A 24,292-nucleotide genomic window follows, 5' to 3' on the forward strand; every position below is an offset into this window, starting at 1 on the left:
ATAAAAAATTTTGTGTGCCATTGAATCCAGCAAGAGAAGTTAAACCACTCCTTTGTGTATCATTTCCATTCTCTTAATTTTTTATTTTTGTCTTGCACTTCATTTTTCTCAATAGGCAATTTAATCCATTGTTTCATTACGTTGGGCAACTTTCCCTAAGGACAAAAATTCCAAAGGAGGTGCAATAAAATACTAAACATTAAAAAAAAAAAAGTCTTTAATAACATTACCATTTGGCTTTGGAAAGTCAATCTAATTACACAAGCACTGAACGAGTCAGCTCCAATGAAGTCATCCTTCTCACCAAGGAACTGGCCACAAAGTGGGGGCCGCACTTCTATCAAGACTCGAATAAATAACGTCAATGTTTTTTTGCTCCATCTCAAAACGTGCTTTCTCCAGTTTTCTGTCTGGGAGTTGGAAGTCAAAACCTGACCTCCGCCTGTGCCCGTTCACTACCTTCTGACTACTGAGGAAATATGCTCCCTTTATAATACAATAAAACAAAATATAATATAATATGCTGTCTTTATAATATTTGCAACCTTTCCTCCTCCTGTGGGCTCTTTTGTCTAAAAGCATGTTTTAACTGGCTCTAGTTTTTAAAACAAGTAATAGTACTACTTTTAGCCTGCGACCACCTCAAAATTCTCTTTGCCTTGGCAACATCATTTATTTTATTTAAAAAAAGTTATATTACTTTTCTGTTTATTCAAATAATTCTTATCTCATGACACCTGGTTTCTTAAATCCACAGACCCCCTGGAAACCACTCTTTTGACAGTCACCAATGGCCACCTCCTTACCAATTCAGTAGCCTTTCTTCCAACCTTGCCTGTCCCTGAGGACCACGACCAATGCCCCATTCTGATTTGCTGTCTTCTTCCCCAGACTCTTTTCCCAACTGCTCCTTCCCAAGCCCCTAAAATAAGAGCCTCCCAGGCTCAACCTTCACCACTCCTCTCTCTGTATCTCTCATCTCCAATCTCCTCGGTCCCGCATTCTCACCAGCTGTTCCCCAGCTATGACTGATCTTCCTCGTGAGTTTGAGATAACTATTCCAGGACGTCCACAGACACAACAGTATTTACAGTACCAAGCACTGAAAGTGAAGTCGCTCAGTTGTGTCCGATTCTTTGCGACCCGTGGACTGTAGCCCACCAAGCTCCTCCGTCCATGGGATTCTCCAGGCAAGAATACTGGAGTGGGTTGCCATTTCCTTCTCCAGGGGATCTTCCTGGTCCAGGGATCGAACCCAGGTCTCCCACATTGCAGCCAGACACTTTAACCTCTGCACCACCAGAGAAGCCCCCAAGCACTGGGGGTCACACAAATGACAAGAAAAAGTCCTGCTCCCAAGGGTCTTGCTGACAGGTGGGGGATAAACATGTGAACACAATTACTAGCAGTTGAACGGAGGGTGTAAGGTTCTGCGGGCATGTGTGGAAAAGTGGGGAAGGGGTGTCTGGGTCTGCCCTAAGGAGTCCAGGAAAGCTCTATGGGAACCCAGGCAGCCACCAGCTGATCCTCCCAAGGGGAACAGGAGTGGGCCAGGTGTGAGTGGTTGTGGTTCAGAAGGGAGAGGAAGTAGATTGAGACATGTGTGGACAGACAGAAAGGGCAACACAAGCGGAAGGACTTTATCCTTCTGTGTGAGGCACAAAGGGAAGACTTTGGGAGGAGGAATACAGCAGCACAGGGGAGAAAGAGTCATCTGGTAGGTGAGGCTGGACAAATAGGGGAAGATCAGGAAGGTTCTCAGCTTATGTTTTATTCTGCCAATGGTGGGAAGCTGGTAAAGAATTTTTAATGAGAGGCATGATCAGATTTGTGTTTTAAAGACAACACCCAGGGACAAGGGTGCGGCTCAATGATATCACCATTATCAACTTTGTCAGAGTTATTCATACACTTATCTCTGACTGGGTGTAAACTAGGAAAGCAGCCATGTGATTCATCTCTCACTCTGCTGCAGCTGCCAGCCCAGCACCTCATTTGCTAGATGCACTTAGCAGTTTTCGTGTCAACACAAATTTAGATTCTAGACAACTCAGGGCATGCATTCAGCTGTAAATTCTACTTTTGTGTCAAGGTAAACCCCATACATATCACCCTTAAGCAGTTAAGTACTTGAGAGGCCAATCAGAATTTTGGAGCTTAGAAGGGAACTTAGAGATTAAAAAAGTTCTTTTACTGAGGGAGAAGCCAAGCACAAAATGGGATATGATTTTCCAACATCTTCCAGGCTATAGGAAGCACTAGAATCACAATTCTGGCCGCCTATCTCATTTTTCGGAATAGGTAATATAGCAGAAGATGGCAATGCCGCTGTGGTTCAGGGAAGATGAGACAATTACACATCCTGCTTCTGTGCAGTGGCTTTCCCACAATAAACAACCACTCCTCCCCCAAGCTCTCCACTCTATGCCTATTTTTGTTTAAACTAGAAAACAAGTTAAAATTCTCTATGAATGAGTGTAATTTAATGTTTCTTACATACAAAAAAAAAAATAGATGATAATCTTTCTTTAACCAGTGATGTTTAATAGTCTCCTTTTACACATCAATTTTACCAAAAGATTCTTCAGGAAGAATGGTGTAATGAACCAGGCAAAGAGTAAACTTGCTGCAAGTGCTAAATCACTGGTATATTTAGTATTTCTAATCCCTTATCTTTCTTTCCTTTGTCCCTTTTATAACCCGTGTCTTATGACCATGTTTTTTAAGTCTATCAAAGTACTAATGACTTATTATAACCCTAAAATAAGCACCAAGGCCTATTAGGATGAAACAATGATTACTGATGTTCATTACATATGATGTCTAATGATGAAGCTTCCTTTATTTCTCTTAAACACGTTTGAATTTTAATGAAATCAAGAATGAGTGAAGACAAGTTTGCATGTGCAACAGGGAAGCCACCAACTTTAGGCTATTTTGCATTTCTTAAATTAACTGGCTGAAGAAACTAAATCTGCCTTGAGGCTACGATTTGCAAAGTGGGTTCCATCCCAATGACCTTTTTGGAAGTTGAGGGCAGCTGAAGAAGCATCAGAGATAGGCCCTTGGGATCTGAGATCAAAACAGGCCAGCATGGGCTGGGTGAGAAACCTGACTTGGAGTTCTTGGCAGAATTATCTATAAACTGTAAAGTAGCTATCCATTAATCCCTTAACTTCAATAAATCCTGGTTTATCATATACAAAATAAAGTGAAAGTCGCTCGGTCGTGTCCAACTCTTTGTGACCCCATGGACTATACAGTCCATGGGATTCTCCAGGCAAGAATACTGGAGTGGCTAGCCATTCCCTTTTCCAGGGGATCTTCTCAACCCAGAGATCAAACCCAGGTCTCCCACATTGCAGGCAGATTCTTTACCAGCTGAACCACAGGGAAGCCCAAGAATACTCGAGTAGGTAGCCTATCCCTTCTCCAGTGGATCTTCCTGACCCAGGAATTGAAGTGGGGTGTCCTGCATTGCTGGTGGATTCTTGACCAACTGAGCTATCAGGGAAACCCCTAAAAGAAATGGGATTCAAATGCAGAGGGGATTGATTAACCAGAGGACCAGGGAGGGGCCTTCTGCTCTAGCATCCTGGGTATCTTTCAAGAGACTGATGGGGTGTGGAGGAAAAGGCATCTTGTTCATGTGGATGAAGTGAACGTGTCTGACCATCACTGTCATCTGATGACATCTGTCCCTTGTTCTCTTCCTCTCTCGCTCCTCCCCAGTGTCTATCTCTGTAGCATAATGGCTGGGAGGGAGAGTGTCAGCTAAATCATGACAGCATCTGGGAAAGAGGACTGAAAGTTCTATCTGTATACCACTGCACTTATATTAAAAGACACTCCTCCTCCACAAACACTTTCTGCTTCCACATTGAGGGACAGGTACTTTGAGATACTATATTTAAATAAGTTGGTTTTATTCCCATGAAAATAGGTATTGGGATCTTTATCTTATAGATAAAAAACAAGTTCAAAATCTTAAAGAGACACACTCCAAATTAAACTCAAATAATATATTCCTAGTACACAACAGAGGCAGGACGTGAAACTAAACGTCACCCATGTACTTTTCGTGAAACCTGGCCTTTTCCTATTAGAAAGCAAGAACAAGAGGTTTCTGGCAGTCAGATCATACTCTATTTTTTGACCAAAGTAATAGCACCATGGGATTCCCTAGTGGCTCAGATGGTAAAGAATCTGCCTGCAATGCAGAAGACCCAGGTTCAATCCCTGGGTCAGGAAGATCCCTGGAGAAAGAAATGGCAACCCAGTCCACTATTCTTGCCTGGAGAATTCCATGGACAGAAGAGGCTGGCAGGTTACAGGCCATGGGTTGCAAAGACTCAGACATGACTGAGCGACTTTCACTTCACTTCACATTCACAAGGGTTACACAGGTGTCTCCCAGAAAGTCCTGTGAAGAATGCCACAGGATCCCCAAGAAGAGACTCTATGTGCCCATGGACCCATGTGCCCAATGCACACAGATGTCACCATCAAGCCCCCTCATCAAATCCAGAGAGGCCCCCACAGCCTTTCCCAGAACAGACTCACTTGTCCAAGTCTACATGGAACTAGCTGATGGCTTCCTGACAATGAAAGGTTACACAGTGACCTTCAGATAAAGTATGTGTGTCAGGAACTGTCAGAGAAACCTGGCTGGAACAACTTAGAAACTCTGTCCATAATTTTGAAAAAGGTATACCACTATTTAATGTCAAACAGGTTGGTTTGTACACACACACAAACATAGACATTCTATTGCTTTAAATTACTTGGTACAAGTAGTCATTTCTTCACAGTGTATATCCTCAATTCCTATGTCTCCAGATATAATAAATGTAACCTTCTGACTCTGAATTAACACAAGCCAGATCCAACATTCCTCCCTGTGCTCACACTTCTAATTCTGGAGCCACAGAGTATGCTGACCTGCTAATGTGTGGTTTTTCAGAAAAGAGAGCTGTGACTAGACATTTCTGATATCAACAACAGATGCTCTGTGAACTAATTCAGGCAGGAGTTACACAGATGCAGTAACCGAACTGCCTGCTAAACACACTGTGAGAAAGTATGTTTATCTCTCTCCCAAGCTGAGCTTTTAGGGGATGAGGGCTTGAAATAATATTTTTTCATTACAACCTTTAATAATCTTATAATTGTCAAATGAGGCCCACAGGTTATAAAGAAATAAAATCTAAAACTTTCATTGAGTCCAAGCTAGCCTACCCCATCCCTCAGTTCCCCCTTTCCCACTGAATTGTGGCCTTTTCGATAAAAGCTAAAACTATCCAGTCAAACATTTAGTTAGATAGAGGTTATTCATTATCACAGCTAACTCTGATGAAGTTTATGAAGGGTTTAAACAACCATGGAGATTGAAAGAATAGAATTCTTCTGAAACTTAGTAAAATTTACTATTCAATCAAATTTACTATTCATTACCAGCCAGATGTCCTGTTGGGCCTAATATCAAAATACTCTTTTTAAATCTTGGTACATTTTTGTGTTATTGTTAGCAATAAATCACTACCTGAGTCTCCAGTAAGTAAATACATCAGTTAAAATAAAATCATTTGATCCAAGGGCATGGCCACTAAATTCTATCAAATTCTCCAGAGACTGGTCCCTAAGAACAAACACAAAAGATCTCTCTGTGTTAGTTGGGCCAGAATGGAAACTACCTCCTCTAGGCACTTCACATGCCATTTGACACTGTAAAAGCCCATCCTCTCTTCAACGGGGGAATGGGAGAGTGGGGTCTCCCAAGTCTTTTCTGGTGGACCAAACTCTCCTCTACATACCCAGTGTACTTCATACATGTCTCCATTACTCTACTGTGTGTTTATTTCAGTCTTGACACCAGACAGAAAGCACCTCAGTCTTTAACACTGGGGACCCACGATCTTTTGTCCATTCATTAAAAAACTCTTGGCACAGCACAAAATTGATCCTTGAAATACACAGTAAGTAGCATCTGCATCTACTGCTGCTAAGTCCCTTCAGTCGTGTCCGACTCTGTGTGACCCCATAGACGGCAGCCCACCAGGCTCCCCAATCCCTGGGATTCTCCAGGCAAGAACACTGGAGTGGGTTGCCATTTCCTTCTCCAATGCATGAAAGTGAAATGTGAAGTGAAGTCGCTCAGTCATGTCCAACCCTCAGTGACCCCATGGACTGCAGCCTTCCAGGCTCCTCCATCCATGGGATTTTCCAGGCAAGAGTACTGGAGTGGGGTGCCATTTCCTTCTCCAATGCATGAAAGTGAAAAGTGAAAGTGAAGCCGCTCAGTTGCATCCGACTCCTAGCGACCCCATGGACTGCAGCCCACCAGGCTCCTCAGTCCATGGGATTTTCCAGGCAAGAGTACTGGAGTGGGGTGCCATTGCCTTCTCCATCTCCATCTCCCTTTAGGTACTAATGCAAGCTTAGCTTTTTCATAAAAACATTGTCGGTAATCCTGTGGTCTACTGGTCTACTGACCATTAAGCATTTCTGCATTATTTTAACATAAGCCAATATTTACAACACTTACTTATTAATTTCTTGTTGTTTAATCGTTCAGTTGTGTCTGACTCTTTGTGATCCCATGAACAGCTTCCTCTGTCCATGGGATTCTCCAGGCAAAAATACTGGGGTGGGTTGCCATTTCCTTCTCCAGAGGATCTTTCTGACCCAGGGATCAAGCCTGCATCTCCTGCTTGGCAGGTGGATTCTTTACCACTAAGCCACCAGGGAAGCCCTCAAAGGATAGCACTCCTTCCTTAAAACTGTGAACAAGATCACAGTAAGAACAGGAGAAGGAACAAAACAGATGACTCACTGTGAACACTGACGTACCTTTCTATACTTTTAATCAAAGAATGCTGAGGTTAAGTTATCTTAGACTGATAATCTTATATAACATCATACTTTAATAGTACCATATATTCAGGGACTGGATTTTTTCTTTTTAATCTTCACTGATAATGATATAACAAATACTTTGCATTCATGTTGTGTTTACTACAGGTTGCTAACAGGATGTCGGGGAAGTGGTATGTGAAAGTACATGTGATTAAAAGTAAACAAATGGGAAACAGAAGCACTCAGATATTCTTTCTCATTTCATCTCTCTCAACCACTGTTCTTCAAGTTATCAATTATCTAACATCCCTTAAGGCTCATTTAAATCCAGACTTTAAACGTTGAGCTCTAAGGATTTTCCAAACTTATTAATTTTATTAATAGTAGATCCCTTCGATGAACCCCTTTAGGGCACTTAAGCAATCACTATAGCATTTACCTTTTCAAAATAAAATCTAAGTCTAGGCAAAATGTGGGTGATGATATTGCATAGGTATCTACTGAACAGTTCAAAAGAAAATGAAGTTAGAAAAATCTATATATAGATATACAGTGTCCTAAGGGCAGAAAAGAGAAGCTCTGATTAGGTACTTGAAAATACATGAAAGAGGTCATGAAGCACAATTTCCTGGGAGTGATCAAAAAACCACTGGGCCTGAATATTCAAACTCACACATACCTTCCTGAAGGTATTTTCCACAAGCCAGACCAGGCAGGGCTTGGTCTTCAGAGCAACAAGAGAAATGTTAACAATGGCACTGCCTCTGGGGTTTGTTCTGGGAACTGTGCCATTTAATATTCTTATTAATTCTTCGGTGTACGAACGTAAACTCCAGGTAGAGAAGCACTTTGTCAAAAGTTACTAAAGACAAATCACTAGGGACTGAAGGGATCGAGAAGAAATTCTGGTTGGATTTAGGCAAATCATGAAGGCAACACAGCCAAAGTACATCTCCACGGCCACACAGAAGAGCCCAACTCACATTACTGTTTTCATCTAAGCTTGTAGTCACTGAACACGTAGGTTGTGTGCTGAGTTGCTTCAGTGGTGTTCGATTCTTTGTGACACTATGGACTGTAGGCTGCCAGGCTCCTCTGTCCATGGGATTCTCTAGGCAAGAATATTGGAGTGGGTTGCCATGCCCTCCTCCGGATCTTCCTGACCTGGGGATTGAACCCGCATCACTTGTATCTCCTATAGGCAGGTTCTTTACCACTAGTCCCATTTGAAAAACCCATATAAGGGATTACTCAGGCTAAATGAAAAATGGAGCCCAGTAATGTCCTCCTTTCTAGACACTGCAATGCCAACACTATAAGATATGTGATAAAATACATAAAACTGTAAGATACATATGAGATAATCAAAGCATTACACAGATAAAAGGAAGAAAAAACAGGGCTATGATTAAAAATGTTTGTACAGTTCTGTTCAGAATATCAAATCTATTGTGACTCTACTGACAGCTATTCTTTCTCTAAGCAGAGATGATCTGCTTTCTTTACCTGCAATACAGCAGTTTTTGGCACTTCTCAAGTATTTTTCACATTGTGATTTGTTCTCTAGATATAAGTATAAATTTATCGACAGCTGAGATCCTGCTGGTGTTTTCTGCATTTTGCTAGAATAATAGATTTCTAACAAATGGTTGTTGAAGGCAGCAGTTAAGAATGTGGGCTCTGCAGCCTGAGATGGTCCAAGTTTAAATCTTGGATCTATCACTAAGTCTGAGATCTCAAACACATTTCTAAACTTTGTGTCTCCATGTTTTCATCTGTAAAACTTGGCACAGTAATGGTTTGTAGTAGGATTATTGTGAGGATTTTAAATGAGATACGACGTGCAATAGTTTAGAACAGTACTTGGTATATAGTTGAGTGCTAACTGTTAGCTAATAATAGGAGCACATTAATAAAAGAATTAATTAATGACTGATACACAAGTGAAAACTGTAACGAAAATAAGAGGGATCCTCAAGCTGGGGTTTCCTTCAATCAGTAACAGTATTCTCCAGATGTAAGTCTTTCACAATTAGATAAATACAGGATATGTCCAGTTAAATTAAATTGCACATAAGCAACAAGTACTTTTTTTAGTATAATTAGACCCCAAATAGCACATGGTAGGAGAAAACTGGTAGAGACAGCATCTGGGAGAATAAGAATGTTGGTTCTTTGTTTTAAGGGAAAGTCTCTAAATCTGAATTGATACTTTTGAACTGTGGTGTTGGAGAAGACTCCTGAGTGTCCCTCAGACTGCATGGATGTCAAACCAGTCAATCCTAAAGGAAATCAACCCTGACTATTCATTTGAGGGACTGATGCTGAAGCTCCAATATTTTGGCCACCTGATGCGAAGAGCTGACTCACTGGAAAAGACCCTGATGCTGGGAAAGATTGAAGGCAAAAGGAGAAGGGGGTGACAGAGGATGAGATGGTTAGACAGCATTACCAATCCAATGACATGAATTTCAGCAAACTCTGGGAGACAGTGATGGACAGAGAAGCCTGGCATACTATATACAGTCTATGGGGTCGCAAAGACTTGGACATGACTTAGTGGCTGAAAAACTCTGAATCTTAAAAATCACTTCTTCCCTTCTTTATCACTTTGAGGATGTCCTCTTTGCCGTGTATATACTTTTCTTAACATCGACAAGTTGAGGTGAAAATAAGAATTTTAAACTAGATACAAGAGTCTACTCTTCTTGGATTTCCTACCAGCCACAGTGCACTCTGCCCACCTGGACTAGAAGGAGTACTGCTGGGGTCAGCCCAAATTCTGGTAAATCAAACCGCTTTGCACGCCCTCAAAGTATGTATTTAGGTCTCCTTTCCATCCAACTTGAATTAACTAAACAGATCATTACAAAGTACTAACTTTAACAATTTGCTCTGAATATTTAAACTATGGTCTTAAAAAAGCAGTGGCAAAATTTCCCATATTGGCAGGGGTTTATTTGAGTACTGGTGGTTTAAACATGCTAAGTGCTGCATTCAGTATGCCAGCAAATTTGGAAAACTCAGCAGTGGCCACAGGCCTGGAAAAGCTCAGTTTTCATTCCAATCCCAAAGAAAGGCAATGCCAAAGAATGCTCAAACTACCGCACAATTGCACTCATCTCACATGCTAGTAAAGTAATGCTCTAAATTCTCCAAGCCAGGCTTCAGCAATACGTGAACTGTGAACTTCCAGATGTTCAAACTGGTTTTAGAAAAGGCAGAAGAACCAGAGATCAAATTGCCAACACCCGCTGGATCATTGAAAAAGCAAGAGAATTCCAGAAAAACATCTATTTCTGCTTTACTGACAATGCCAAAGCCTTTGACTATGTGGATCACAATAAGCTGTGAAAAATTCTGAAAGAGATGGAAATATCAGACCACCTGACCTGCCTCTTGTGAAACCTGTATGCAGGTCAGGAAGCAACAGTTAGAACTGGACATGGAACAACAGACTGGTTCCAAATAGGAAAAGGAGTACGTCAAGGCTGTATATTGTCACTATGCTTATTTAGCTTATATGCAGAGTACATCATGAGAAACTCTGGGCTGGAGGAAGCACAAGCTGGCATCAAGATTGCTGGGAGAAACATCAATAACCTCAGATATGCAGATGACACCACCCTTATGGCAGAAAGTGAAGAAGAACTAAAGAGCCTCTTGATGAAAGTGAAAGAGGAGAGTGAAAAAGTTGGCTTAAAGCTCAACATTCAGAAAATGAAGATCATGGCATCTGGTCCCATCACTTCATGGGAAATAGATGGGGAAACAGTGGAAACAGTGTCAGACTTTATTTTGGGGGGCTCCAAAATCACTGCAGATGGTGACTGCAGCCATGAAATTAAAAGGCGCTTATTCCTTGGAAGGAAAGTTATGACCAACCTAGATGACATATTAAAAAGCAGAGACATTACTTTGTCAACAAAGGCCCATCTAGTTAAGGCTATGGTTTTTCCAGTAGTCAGGTATGGATGTGAGAGTTGGACTATAAAGAAAGCTGAGTGCTGAAGAATTGATGCTTTTGAACTGTGGTGTTGGAGAAGACTCTTGAGAGTCCCTTGGACTGCAAGGAGCTCCAACCAGCCCATCCTAAGGGAGATCAGTCCTAGGTGTTCATTGGAAGGACTGATGTTGAAGCTGAAACTCCAATATTTTGGCCACCTGATGTGAAGGGCTGACTCATCTGAAAAGACCCTGAAGCTGGGAAAGATTGAGGGCAGGAGGAGAAGGGGACGATAGAGGATAAAATGGTTGGATAGCATTACCGACTCAATGGACATGAGTTTGGGTAAACTCTGGGAGTTGGTAATGGACAGGGAGGCCTGGCATGCTGCAGTTCATGGGTTCACAAAGAGTCAGACTTGACTGAGTGACTGAACTGAACTGAACTGAAAGGATTCTAACCCGGAGAAGCCTCCTTGAGGATACATTTGCCTATCTGTAAATAGGCAGCTTTCTATAGACACCAGAACATACTCAGCATGTATTAAGCTGTATTTAAGCTTAGTATATAAGCATAGTATAAGTTCATTTTAAGTTGTCTTTTACAAACAGCAACCGAATCTATGTTTTCATTTCTAATAGCCAAGAATGCAAGAACATCAAGCTTGGAGGGTTTCATCTTACCCCTCAGTACTGATTTGAGGTTGAGCTTGGCTTGGCGGTGCAGGTCCTCTACGCAGGGCGGTCTTGTGGTGGGGAGGAACACATTCTCCTGCTGGTGCCATGGAGCAGTGTAGTGGACTGTCCATCGACTCTCCTCATCTAGGTTGGAAACAGCTGTAGAAAGAGAGAGAGAATACATTCAGGTTTTAAATTAACTGTGTTACATCAAGATGGGTTCTGGTTACCTAAAACACTCACAGGTAAGGACCAGCAAGGGAGAAATGGAACAAATTCTGAATAAGATTCAATCTTAGACCCCAGGGTCCTTTCCACTGTGTTTTGTGTTTGTTCAGTTAATTGCTTCCCATCTTTTTAGGCCCTCCTTTACTCCAAAGTTAGAAAATGATTAACAAAATCAATAAAGACCTCCTGCTTCACTCCATCATGACAAATATCTATTAATCAACTATACTATGTCACTACATTAGTAAATGTTAGACTGCAAGACAGAAAACAACTTTTCTACTAAGAACCTGGCACCAATTCTTTCCCCTCTAAAGCATTATTTTTAAATACCACTGTTATAAACTCATTTATATTTTTAAAAACTAAGCATAAACATTCAATGTAATACATTTAAATAGCATAGTTCAATTAGCAATCCATTTGTGCTGAAAATTTTTCTCTGCATTTCCTGCTTTCATGGAATATGTTCATATTCAAATGTTTTTAGAAACTCCAATGCAATTGATTTTTCCCAACATAATCCAATTCAATTGAATTTTTCCAACACAAAAGAGACTGAGGACATCAGAGGAAGAAATGATAGGTTAAATCTCTATGATAATTTTCCTTTTACATTTTAGGGCTGAAGATTGCTTTGTCTATTTGATTTTTCCTGACAACACAACCCAAGAGAGGCTACCAATGGATCCCAACATGAAATTGACAACATTATACAAATTCAACAACAATTTTTTAAAATATTGTTTATATAGCCATTGCTGTAAGCCAGCATTGGAGAGACTAGAGAAGTTTGAGAAGGACCCTGTGTTGAGCTGTTTATTGAAGGTGACAAGTCTAACACCTGTAAAACCAGCAGATATGACAATTATGAGCCGGGGGGAATCTTCCCCTAACTCTGACCTATGCCACAGAGGACACAATGGGCATACGCGTTTCTACAACATAATATGTCCCTGGAAATGAGACCATAAAGTAGATTCATAAAATAAAATGAACAGGCACACATGAACTATTGAACCTTCCTATATGAACATGTTTAAAATTAACTCACTGTACCTAACAGCACAGCCATTAAAACCATTATACAGATCAAATGCGCTAATATATGGAAAGTCACAGCTTATGAAATAACTCATGAAAAGAATGGTTGTGGCAAGATTAGTGCAATTACTTGAAGGGAGTCCCTGACTTTTAGAATCATCAATGAAGAGGAAGTTGGCCTTTCTCAGCGCCCCTGGGAACATGAGTCACCCCACAGACCAGAGTGAGGTAAGCACTCACCCCGTACCATCTTCTTTACAGGTACTGAATTCCACAAGCCCAGCTTTAAATAATTCACTTTCTAAATCATCCCACTCTCTCCAGTGATAAGATAAATTAGTACTACGTATGTGATAAGATAAATTAGTACTACATATGTAATATACAAAATTATGAACACAATTAACACTGTTTGGTTATATAAAAAGCTGCTAAGAGAGGATGAGAGGGTTAGCTAGCAGCACCAACTCAATGGATAAGAATGTGAACAAGCTCCAGGGAAGAGTGAAGGACAGAGAAGCCTGGTGTGCTGTAGTTCATGAGGTCACTTAGCAACTGAACAACAAGATAGCATATCCTAAGAATTCTCACCATAAAGAAAACATTTTTCTTTTTCTTTTGTATCTGTATGAGACTATGAATGTTCACTACACTTACTGTGAGAATCATTTCATGACGTCTGCTAGTCAAATCATTATGTTATACACCATAAATGGATACAATGCTGTATGTCAATTATGCGTCAATAAAACTGGACAAATTTTTAAAAAAATCATCCCAGTTTCCCTACAAATTGGCCAAATGGAAAAATAAACATTGAGAACTAGACATCAAGTTAAAAACAGAAATGCCCTATGTGCTTTCTGCTTTTAATGTTTACTAAAAGCTGCATGTAAATTAGGCACTTGGCATTGCACATAACCTCTGTGGAATAAATGTTTTGCATGGTACATAGAACTATCAGTCATAATCTATAAAATCCAAAGAGCCCTGACTTAGTTCTTAGTTATGATCTGAGAATCTTGCACAGGGTGGAGCTCGCCGTGTGTCCTCCAAAGAGTAGCCAGTTAATTATAAGGTTTTGTGCTGATGCCCATTTATTTCAAAGACTGAATTATCATACTTCATAGTTGGAAAATAATGAAAGTGGAAACTCTTCCTATTCGCCAATTACAAATCAAATCCAAGTGATAGTGTCCATGTAATTGCACATTCAGCCCCACCATACAACTACTAACTGGCTCCTAAGAAAGAACAGTTGTCTCTCCCCGGTGTATCTCACTCTTGCCAGGATAGATTTTAATCAGTCCATCCAAAGACAATCTTTGACGTGGGGAGCTGTAGAGATGAACCCCGAGGGCTGTTCATTTGCTTTCTCCAGTTTCTCTTACCAATGCTCCTACCTACATTTATCCAGTTTAAACCCATGGCCCCAGAGCTAAAATAAAATAAACTAACAACTATGTAAAAACAAAACTGTTTATAAATAAAAGTTATACTTTCCAAAGAATGAAGCAGCACCTGGATTTAAAGAAATTGAAACCAACTGTAAGTACATAATGAAGCCGCACCACAAAAGTTTCGTACTTTACAATGACTGATCAGTCTAGACAGAGGCTGTCCTTGAGCTCTTAAATACCTAACAGAGTGTAGGAGAGTTTCAGAGGATTATCCCCACCCAAAATATGTGATGCATCACTCAGAGGCTCCTCATATTTAGCCAAAGAATCAAAACACCATACACTGTACATCAAGGCAGACATAAAGTAAATACAAGGGCTTTTTTCCCCCTTCTTCAAAGGATTATTATTTTTTTTTTTTTTGAGAATCCCAATAGAAGTGAATTCACCTAAAATCCCAACCATAAACAAGTCATGCTTTTAAAAAGAAAAAAATCACATAATTCTGCCCTACAGTTATAAAAGTCTGAGGTATTTGAACTTGATATAGAAAGGAGTTTAACAAACACCAATTATGCTGTTTTACGCTCTCAATTCCATCACTCAAAAGGATGAAATCGTACATAAAACACACACACATATGTACAGTGCAGAGAAAATAAACTACTTACTTTTCTTCTTAAAAAGTTTAATCAAAGACTTGATCTTTGTATTAATAAAGACCACCATTTCCAGGACATCTATGGAGGATTTAAAAATTTGAATCCCATTAAAAGCTCAGCCCAGCAAGCAGGTGGCAATCAGCATCCTTCTGCTCCAGATTCTAACTTTTTCCTCTGGTCTCGAATCTTCAGACATCTGCCTGGGCTGATGTAACTTTGAGGTTGAACTTATTGTCAGGCACTTAGAAACCATTAGCAGTCCTTGAACCTGAAAAGCTCCCACTGAAACCTAATCTTTAAGGCTGAGAGTCACCAGTGACAACGTGCACAGAAAGAGAAAGCCAATCGCGGTTCTTTGCATGAGAGCCACATCTATCTTTCTGCCTTGGTGCTCAATGATTCAGTTTCCTCTCCAAGTGATCTGAAGTGCCTCCTCTCTGGAGTCCACAAAAACAGTAGAGATGTTCCTTTATGGAAGTCAAAGTGAAGCAAAGGTGTTCCCCACTTTCACTGGGCCACTAAGAACGTCCGGATTTTTTCACTGGAGCCGACAAGTCTTAGAGCAAGTCTGTTGATTCTTGGACTCCCTCGTTAAGTCAGGCACTTGAACTGATTTAGGGGGGAGAAAGAGCCAAACTATTGTTTCCCCAACCACGCCCCCAGGCTCTGCCTCCCACACTAAAGGAAGGTTTGCAACCAGTAAAACTTTACAATGCAATCTCCAGGGAGCTGTAAATGATGACTTGGTTGTATTTTAGTTGCAAATTAGTACACCCAGTCTTCTCACCCAGGTTTTTTTTTTTTTTTTTTTTTTTTTATCCTTGCCAGTGACGAGAAAAGCATTGTCATTGTTCCAAAAGGTGATCTTGTTTGCATCTAGCTGCCACAACTCTCTCACCACCCCCATCCCCCAAACCCTTAACTTTTCCCACTCCAAAGGAGAAAACAGATGATAAAGTAGCCTAATCATTTAAATCTGTATTTTAAAATTTAAAAACCTAGCCTAAGCTCCAGGTTTTTAAAATTCCATACCAAACACCTCCCCAATGGGAGAGAAGAGGAATAATTTCTAACAAAAATTATCTGAGTTTTTCTCTTCAACGTGAATGTACTGTACTAAGTTGCAGTTCTTTTCTCGTGTGCAATTGGCCACAGAGAACTGGGTAAATATAAAGAGAAGAATCAGAAATGTGGTACAAGCGGGCACTAGAAAAATACACTTCGGGGTAAAGAGACAGGAGCAAAAAGGAAAAGAATACAAATCAAACAATATTATGAAAGGGGACAAAGGAAAAGAATGCACCTCACAGCTCTCCCCAACTTCACTTCATGGCAAAACAGTTTTTTGAAACATGTTAGACAACCTCTTATTTCATAGCTTTGGGCCAGACTTACAACTGAATGGAAAAATGTAATAACCCACTAATTCAAAACATTTAGTTTATAACAAAAGCTTTTAGTCAAAGAATAAAATTTATATAAGGGGCTCCCTCTAGGGAAAACTTTGGAATGATTCCTCCTCAAATCATCCCCCCCAACACACACACAATCTTATTTTTTAAACAACAAAATTGAAGCAAACAGAACCCAAAACACACATATTATCCTACCACCATACATATTATCACGGATTTCCAACTTGTGTTCTTTCACATATACACTGCTTTATTTAAAAGTAATTACATGGCCAGATGACAAATGAGAAAAGACTGAGAGAATAAGTTAAATTATATAACTGCTTGAAAAGTGTGCAAAGTTCCCCTTAGGATAACACATTTATAAGCAAGAGCTGCCTCTTAGCTCACTATACTCAAAACAGGCAGTAGTGGGTTCTAACCAGAAACACTACTATCCACAGTCCATGAATTTCTGAGGTTGAACATCCCCATCTGGACTTCCAACTACAAACAGCACATGGCCTTTCACGTATGCAACAGTGGCACTGAACACTGACTCATTCAAAGACAAATACTGAGCACGTACGAAGTGCCATTCATTGGAGATCCCTCTTGGAGCTTACATTACTTGACCATAAACCACAATTATATGGTATGTTAGAATGCGGTGAGTGGAATGGACAAAAGAAAAAGTTGCATAGGATAAAAGGGGCTTGAGAGGAGAAGGGTGGTGGCCAGGTTGTAATATTAAATAGAGTCAGGGTAGAGCTCATTGGAAAGGTGAGACTTGAGTAAAAACTTGAAGGAGGCAATAGCAACAGAACAAGAATCTGTGCAGTGAATCCAACTGGCTCTCATTTTAAAGACGGAGGAGAGAAGCTATTGGTAGTGAAACATTTCTAACCCACCAGGACTAGTCAGAGAAGTGCTCTAAGAAATGACCTTTGGTAAGAGCCACATATGGAGAAATCTCCTTTCTCATTAATAAAACCTGATATCAAGTGACCACAATCGTGTAAAGATAATGCCACTGGTTACACAGGGATCAGTGGCAAGTCTGGGGGTTAAAAAGCAGGCTTCCACCCCAGCATCTCACGTGGCACCAGTAGCAACGAACCCACCTGCCAATGCAGGAGATGTAGGAGACATGGGTTCTATCCCTGGATCAGGAAGATCCCCTGGTGAAGGAAATAGCAACCCACTTTGGTATTTTTGCCTGGAAAATCCCATGGACAGAAAAGCCTGGTGGGCCATAGTCCATAGGGTTACAATGAGTCAGAAACGACTGAAGCAACAACTTAGCATGCACCCCAGCATCCCAGGGCACACCATCCTCTCGGCATTATTCTTCACTGCCTCTTAACTCCCTAAGTCCAGAGCTTCCAGAAGGAAACACATAAACTATGGTATTTATTGCGTTAAATATTAAGAGGGGTTTGGAAAGAGTTTTTAATTATAAAGATTTCCCCAGTGGTTTTCTCATTTCTTACTTTACAATCTGTGTGTGCTGTGCTGTGCTTAGTTGCTCAGTCATATCCGACTCTTTGTGACCCCATGGATTGCAGCCCACCAGGCTCCTCTGTCCATGGGGCTTCTCCAGGCAAAAATACTGGAGTGGGTTGCCATGACTGCCTCCAGGGGATCTTCCCAATCCAGGCAATGAACCCAGGTCTCAAACATTGCAGGCAGATTCTTGACTGTCTGAGCCACCAGGAAAGTCCAAGAATATTGGAGTGGGTAGCCTATCCCTTCTCCAGGGGATCTTCCCAACCCAGGAATCAAAGCAGGGTCTCCTGCATTTCAGGTGAATTCTCTACCAGCTGAGCTACAAGGGAAGCCCCAATGATTGCTCTAAACCTATCAATTCCAGGTTTGATGCACACATTATCTTTCCTGCTGTCTAAAATTCTATCGCCCATCATTTTAAAAAAATTCTCCATGGTCACCATGAACTTCTAACCAGTACCAACAGTCTTCTCTGTCATCTTTCGTTACCTTTTTAATCATATACTACTAGTGACCCAGTTGTGGAGCTGTTTTTCATCGACACTGCAGACCACTATTTCCTTTCCTACATCTGACTGCTCCTTCTCTGGGTTCTGACAAACTCTTAACAAGCTTCCAAGAGCCAGGTGTTAAATTTCTGCCCTATGCTATTGGTGGCTCAGAGGGTAAAGCGTCTGCCTGCAATGCAGGAGACCCTGGTTCGATCCCTGGGTCGGGAAGATCCCCTGGTAGAAGTAAATGGCAACCCACTACAGTATTCTTGCCTGGAGAATCCCATGGATGGAGGAGCCTAGTAGGCTACAGTCCATGGGGTCGCAAAGAGTTGGACACGCCTGTGTGAATTCACTTTCATGCTATTTACTTATTCCCCCTTGAAACCTTAATGATTTTGCTGGTGTGAAGTAGGAGTCAGCAAATTATGGCTCTTGGGTCAAAGCCAGCTGGCCCCTTTATAAATGGTTTTTAAAAATTAAAAAATAATATCTCATGACATGTGAAATAAGACTCAAATATATAAGACTCAAATTTCAGTGTCTGACAGTAAAGCTGTGACGGCACAACTATGCCCATGCCTTCATCTGTTGTACACTCTGCTCTCAGGCTGCACACAACTGCAGCGTGGAATCGTGTGCCAAAGACACATGCCCAAAAGCTGAAGATATTTATTCTCTGAGAGGCTGACTTCTGGATGAAGCCACTGCCTTTAAACAGACCCCTCAGTCTTCACCTCCATCTGCTGTCTTTTACTGGTCTGCCCTCCAGCTCCATCTTAACCACCCTCTACTCAAATCTCACCTTATCTCAAGCTGAATGCCTAATTTAAGCCGGTTTCCTTAAATCTGCTGCTTATCAAGAACTTTTTGATAACTATTAGGGATGACAGTTAATTTTTCAATGAACAAGACAGTTATATTTAAACGCCACTTAAAATGAGAGAACGGAGATCTAGATGCTAATGCTGTTGGATCTAAGCTGAGACTGTGTGTGTCTTGATTCATCTCTAATCAGCACATACTAAGTTTTGCAACAGAGAAGCCAATGGCTTCACTAGTAGCTCAGCTGGTAAAGAATCCACCTGCAATGTAGGAAAACCCAGTTCAATTCCTGGGTTGAGAAGATCCCCTAGAGAAGCGATAGCCTACCCACTCCAGTATTCTTGAGCTTCCCTGGTAATACAGATGGTAAAGAATATGCCTGCAATGAGGGAGACCTGGGTTAAAGATATCTTTAGTTAGTATGTTCAGGTTAATATATCTTACACAAAAGTCTTTATTAGAGTCCATAACTTATAAAAATATTTAGACCAAAAATCTTCAGCTCATGTATTCAAGTTACTGTATCTTATATAAAAGATACATTGAGACCAAAAATAAAAATATTTAAGAGTAATGCATTATGCTCTAAAAATGCTGTCAAATATGACAAAGAAAAATATACTCTAATATCACTTGAATAATCCTGGCAGATTATCCTAGTCCAGATTTTTGAAATTCTTTACAACCACTATTACATAAAAATTCCCATCCTTATTTCTAAAATTCCAACAATTCTGCTTAATCTTTCACTGAAATGAAATCTTACTTTTAACCAACATTTAAATTTTTTCTTCTAGGGAGTCATCTGATCATTTCTACAGTTATTCTATTACTTCCCAGGAGCAGGTGTATAACATACCAGCAAAGAGATAGAGGAATATTTTTTAAAGTAATACATATTCTAAACATTTTTATTGTAAATGTGCACTTATGTTCCACCAGTCAGCAAGTTCACTTTGAGTACTTATTAGCTGCCTTGTGTTAGGCATCCAGGTTAAATGTGAATCCAGCATGGGCACTGACTTTCTTAGGAAGGTCATAGTCCAGTGGGGACGGCACACCCAAACAGATAAAAATAATAAAATCACGAATAAGTACAGGAAGAGAGATAAGACAATGCTGTTAACTGAAAGGATGACAAAGGGCATGCAGCTCATTTATTTAAAAAATTTTTTTAATAAACTAGTTTTTTGTGTTTGCATTTAGCTTTAGCCCCTATGTTGTGATCTGAAGCTTTAGGTCAGGAAACAGTGTCACAGTTTTGAAGAATTCAAGCAAATTCAAACATATTTTTAGTTTCTGGCAGCCATTTCCTGGGTTTCCCCAATGGCTCAGCAGGTAAAGAATCCACCTGCAATGCAGGAGACATAGGAGAAGCAGGTTCAATCCTTCGGTCAGGAAGATCCTCTGGGGAAGGAAATGGCAACCCACTCCAGTATTCTTGCCTGGGGAATCCCATGGACAGAGGAGCCTGGCAGGCTATAGTCCAAAGGGTTGCAAAGAGGCAGACACGACTGAGCAACTAAGCAATTAAATGCTACAAAGTATTATATACATTTTATGTGTACAATATTATATTTAAACTTCTGTCCAAACTTCAGACCACTCACCACCAAAAGTTTAGTTTCCATCACCATACAGTCAAGCTCCTTTATCCATATTGCCCTCCCCGACTCCCATCCCTTCTGGTCACCACTACTCTGGTCTCTGAATCTGTGTATTTATTTGGTCTATTTATTTAGATTCCACATATGACTGAAATTATATGGTATTTGTTTTTTTCCATCTGACTTACTTCACATAGCATGATACCCTCAAAGTTCATCCATGTTGTCACCAATGGTAAGGTTTCATCTTTTTGTATGGCTGAGTAGTATTCCATCTTGTGTGTGTGTGATCTTTATCCAGTCATCTGCTGATGGGCATTTAATGGTGTTTGGAAAACTAGAGAGCCACATGACAAGAACGAAACTAGACCGCTATCTCTCATCACACGCAAAAACCTACTTAAAATGGATCAAAGACCTGAACGTAAGAAACCATAAAACTTTCAGAAGAAAACACAGGCAGTATACCCTTTGACATCAGCCGTAGCAACCACTTTCTGGCTACGCCTCCTCATGACCTCATTTAGAAGACAAACAACTGTTAGGGAACAGAGGTGAAGAGGGGACCTGTTGGAAAAGCCCAGTCCTGGGACACAGGAGACCTGCAAAGGCCTCGGTGTAAGTTTAGGGGAAATTAATGTGGAGAAGAGTGGCGAAGGAGGTGGAGAGAGAGGCAGGGGCCTGACCCTGAGGGGCCTTGCTTGTCCTAAGAGGGTGGAATTCAGAGGGTGGCCTGGGGAGTCACTAAAGGAGTTTAAGAGAGCAAGTTGTATGGCCAGTGTGAAATTGAAAAGACACCACAGGTGGAGGTGAAGAGCGAGCCTGAGAGGGCTTGACTGGAGGCAGGGAGAGAAGGTAGTGGGGACCCAGTCCAGCAAATCACGCCAACGGTGAGGAGGTCAGAACCAGTCCTCATGGAGGGCTGTTTTTCTACAACACCCTTGGTCTTAGCGGCCCATCTTAAATAGCGTGTATTATGTTTCAGGAACCATTTATACTTAATGTATAAAATTTTTAAAATTAGACCTTAGTTATTAATAAATGACCCTGTTACCATTCATGCTTTCACTTGTAACAAACCTTAAAATATACCCTTATTCTTTTTATTAAGGACCAAAGATTGCACATGTAAACCTAAAAGCTTAAGAGCAGAGCTGTCTAAGGACTCATGGATAAGGCCTCTATCCCCATGGAGCACTTCCCTTCTCCCATCCACCTCCCCATTTACACAAAGCTTCAGGCCCTCTTCAGTGCATTAAATGAAGTTAGAGCATTAAAAGTGTTTATTTTGAACCCAGAACTTTCACAAACTTTGTTTGAAAGTATTTAGTAAAAGGGAACATTTTCAAATAATAAACACAGGAGTTATAAGCAGAAACAAGGCATGATTATGTCACATAATATATATGCACATTTTGAATTAAACAAAATGAGTCCTGGATGAATTGAAAGTGGACTGTATAATCAATAAAGATCACCATGGTCTTGTAAGTAGGGAAGGGAGGGAAGGAAAATAAAACTCAGATGTAATGGAGTTCCAGTCAAAGCTCCATATTCTAAATGATAATGTAAGCATGTCTCAAAAAAATTTTAGCTCTTGAAAATAGAAAATATTTCAGCCCAGCCTTATCTATAAATGGTGTTTTTAATGACTATTGATGTGCTTCACACTCTTTCTTTTTAAATCAAACATCTGAAATAGAAGACCGTACGTGACTAAGTTAATTTAAGTGTACTGATTATCTTTATGCATGGTTAAAATACTTAACATACAGTGTTTAAATCCACAGACACACCCATTCATTCTTCTGCTTTTCAGATTCATGAGATTGGAAATCATCACAGCAGAAGAGCATCCAATATAAGCCCATAGGCCTGTAGGATAAAATGTACACATTTAGTAGTAAGAGATTTGAGAAATTTATGAAAATAAACTAGTAACATAATCTCCTTAATAAGCATTCGTAATAATCCTTTAGTAATAGACTTACCGAAAACAGGCCTGGCCTCTGTTTATTAAGGAACAAAGTTCCCCATATTTCAACTTTTGGAAGCGAGATTTATGTTTCATGTTTTTATAAATACTTTCACATTGAGAGCAATTATATACAGTCTATATTTCTTATCTATGAAAATAACAATCATTAGAAGCTGCAAAGCAAATTAATAACACAGGCAGATGAACGAACACAATCAGTAAATATATAAATAAGAGTAAATTTAAAAACAGGGCTGTCAAATAAAATACAGCATGCCCAGATAAAGCTGAATTTCAGGTAGATGAAATTTGACAGTTAAGGGACTTTTAAAACATGTACAGTTAAATTCATTTGTTAATACAATTGTAATTTATGATATTAAAAGATAGCCTTAAGTATTTCATACAACAGACAGAAAAATATACTTTATATTATTCAAAACAAATTGAACTGAATATAGGCTCTTGCTGTTTGGCATTTAATTGATTAAAAACTGAAAGATGGGTTGGTCAGTTGTTTACTATTTCTTAGTTTTCCTATCAGGCATTTTTCTTACAAGTTACTACTCTTCATCTCTGTATTCTAGATTTTAAACATGACAACTTCTTTGATTTACTTGCCAGTTTTATATGCCATTACAGAAGAGATGCCAAACACGAGGTCTGTTAGAGCAACTGCACAACACACATATCAGCCTGCCATCTCCTTAATTCAGCAGGCCCTCCTGGGACAACGATGTTACGTGGGTCCGAATGTGATGAAACACCAAGTATAAACATCATCCACGGTGAATTCAAGTTAAACATTGTTGTTGACAAGTTACATTTTTCCAGTTTACAGGAAATGCTAGAGCTAGAGGGAAAAATGAAAACGTCACTCAGACTAACACGCTGACTGCTTACCTGGTCTGGCCTCTCTGCAAAAAATTAATTAAATAAGGACAATAAAGAGAATGTGCCAGATTTAAAGAGCTTTGAGGAACATCACAACCAGATGTATGATCCAGATGCTAGCTTTTGGATAAACCAGATATAAAGAAAACCCTTTTAGACAAAGAGGGAAATCTGCATATGCGCTGGGTGTAATCTTACACATTTAACATTTGAATACTGTTACACACATACACACGCACACACGCTCACACACATTGTAGAGATGCTGGCCTGGAATGAAAATACTGATAATGTGTCTGACGGCAGATGCTCATAAAGAGTTTTTAACTGTTCCATGAATCATGTTATTTCACACACAAAAAAGAAGCATTAAAAATCACCAGTATTCTAGAACCACATTGGTACAATAGTCTTTTCTTTCTTCTGCTTCTGAATTAATCTTTAATGAAGAATCATATGGCACACTGAAAACAAGACAAATGGATATCTCTCTTCTCATCAATATCTGGTTGGGGGAGTGGCTGGGAGTAGAAAGGGAAACCTTCAGAGATGACAATGTATCAATTCTTTAGAAGGAACTTGATCTGGCATCCACTTTGTCAGTTCATTCTAATGCTAGGAAATACCCTTTTCTCAGCAAGTGTTGAAGCTAAAGGCTTCAGCTATGGATCCTAGTTAATAATTTAATCTAAAACCACTGGTACCATCTGCTCAGTCAATTTTGGAACGTCTGCTATCACTGTGACTAGTTTAGTCATGTCACAATGTTCATGTGACAAATG

General features: G+C 40.1%; 1 protein-coding gene across 6 annotated transcripts in view; it reads right to left on the reverse strand.

The window, feature by feature from the left end:
• NHSL1 (NHS like 1) overlaps positions 1-24,292 on the reverse strand; it is a 266,654-nt gene that overhangs the window by 57,874 nt on the left and 184,488 nt on the right. For 5 of the 6 annotated variants that reach the window (XM_018053262.1, XM_018053264.1, XM_018053266.1 and 2 more), the window contains exon 2: positions 11,485-11,637. In XM_018053262.1, coding sequence (XP_017908751.1) covers positions 11,485-11,637 — 153 coding nt within the window. Of the gene's footprint in view, positions 1-11,484; positions 11,638-14,821; positions 15,515-24,292 lie in introns of those variants that run through there. The other variant, XM_018053265.1, reaches the window with a different exon arrangement.

This window comes from Capra hircus, chromosome 9, assembly GCF_001704415.2.
Source record: "Capra hircus breed San Clemente chromosome 9, ASM170441v1, whole genome shotgun sequence".
NCBI classification, from domain to species: domain Eukaryota; kingdom Metazoa; phylum Chordata; class Mammalia; order Artiodactyla; family Bovidae; genus Capra; species Capra hircus.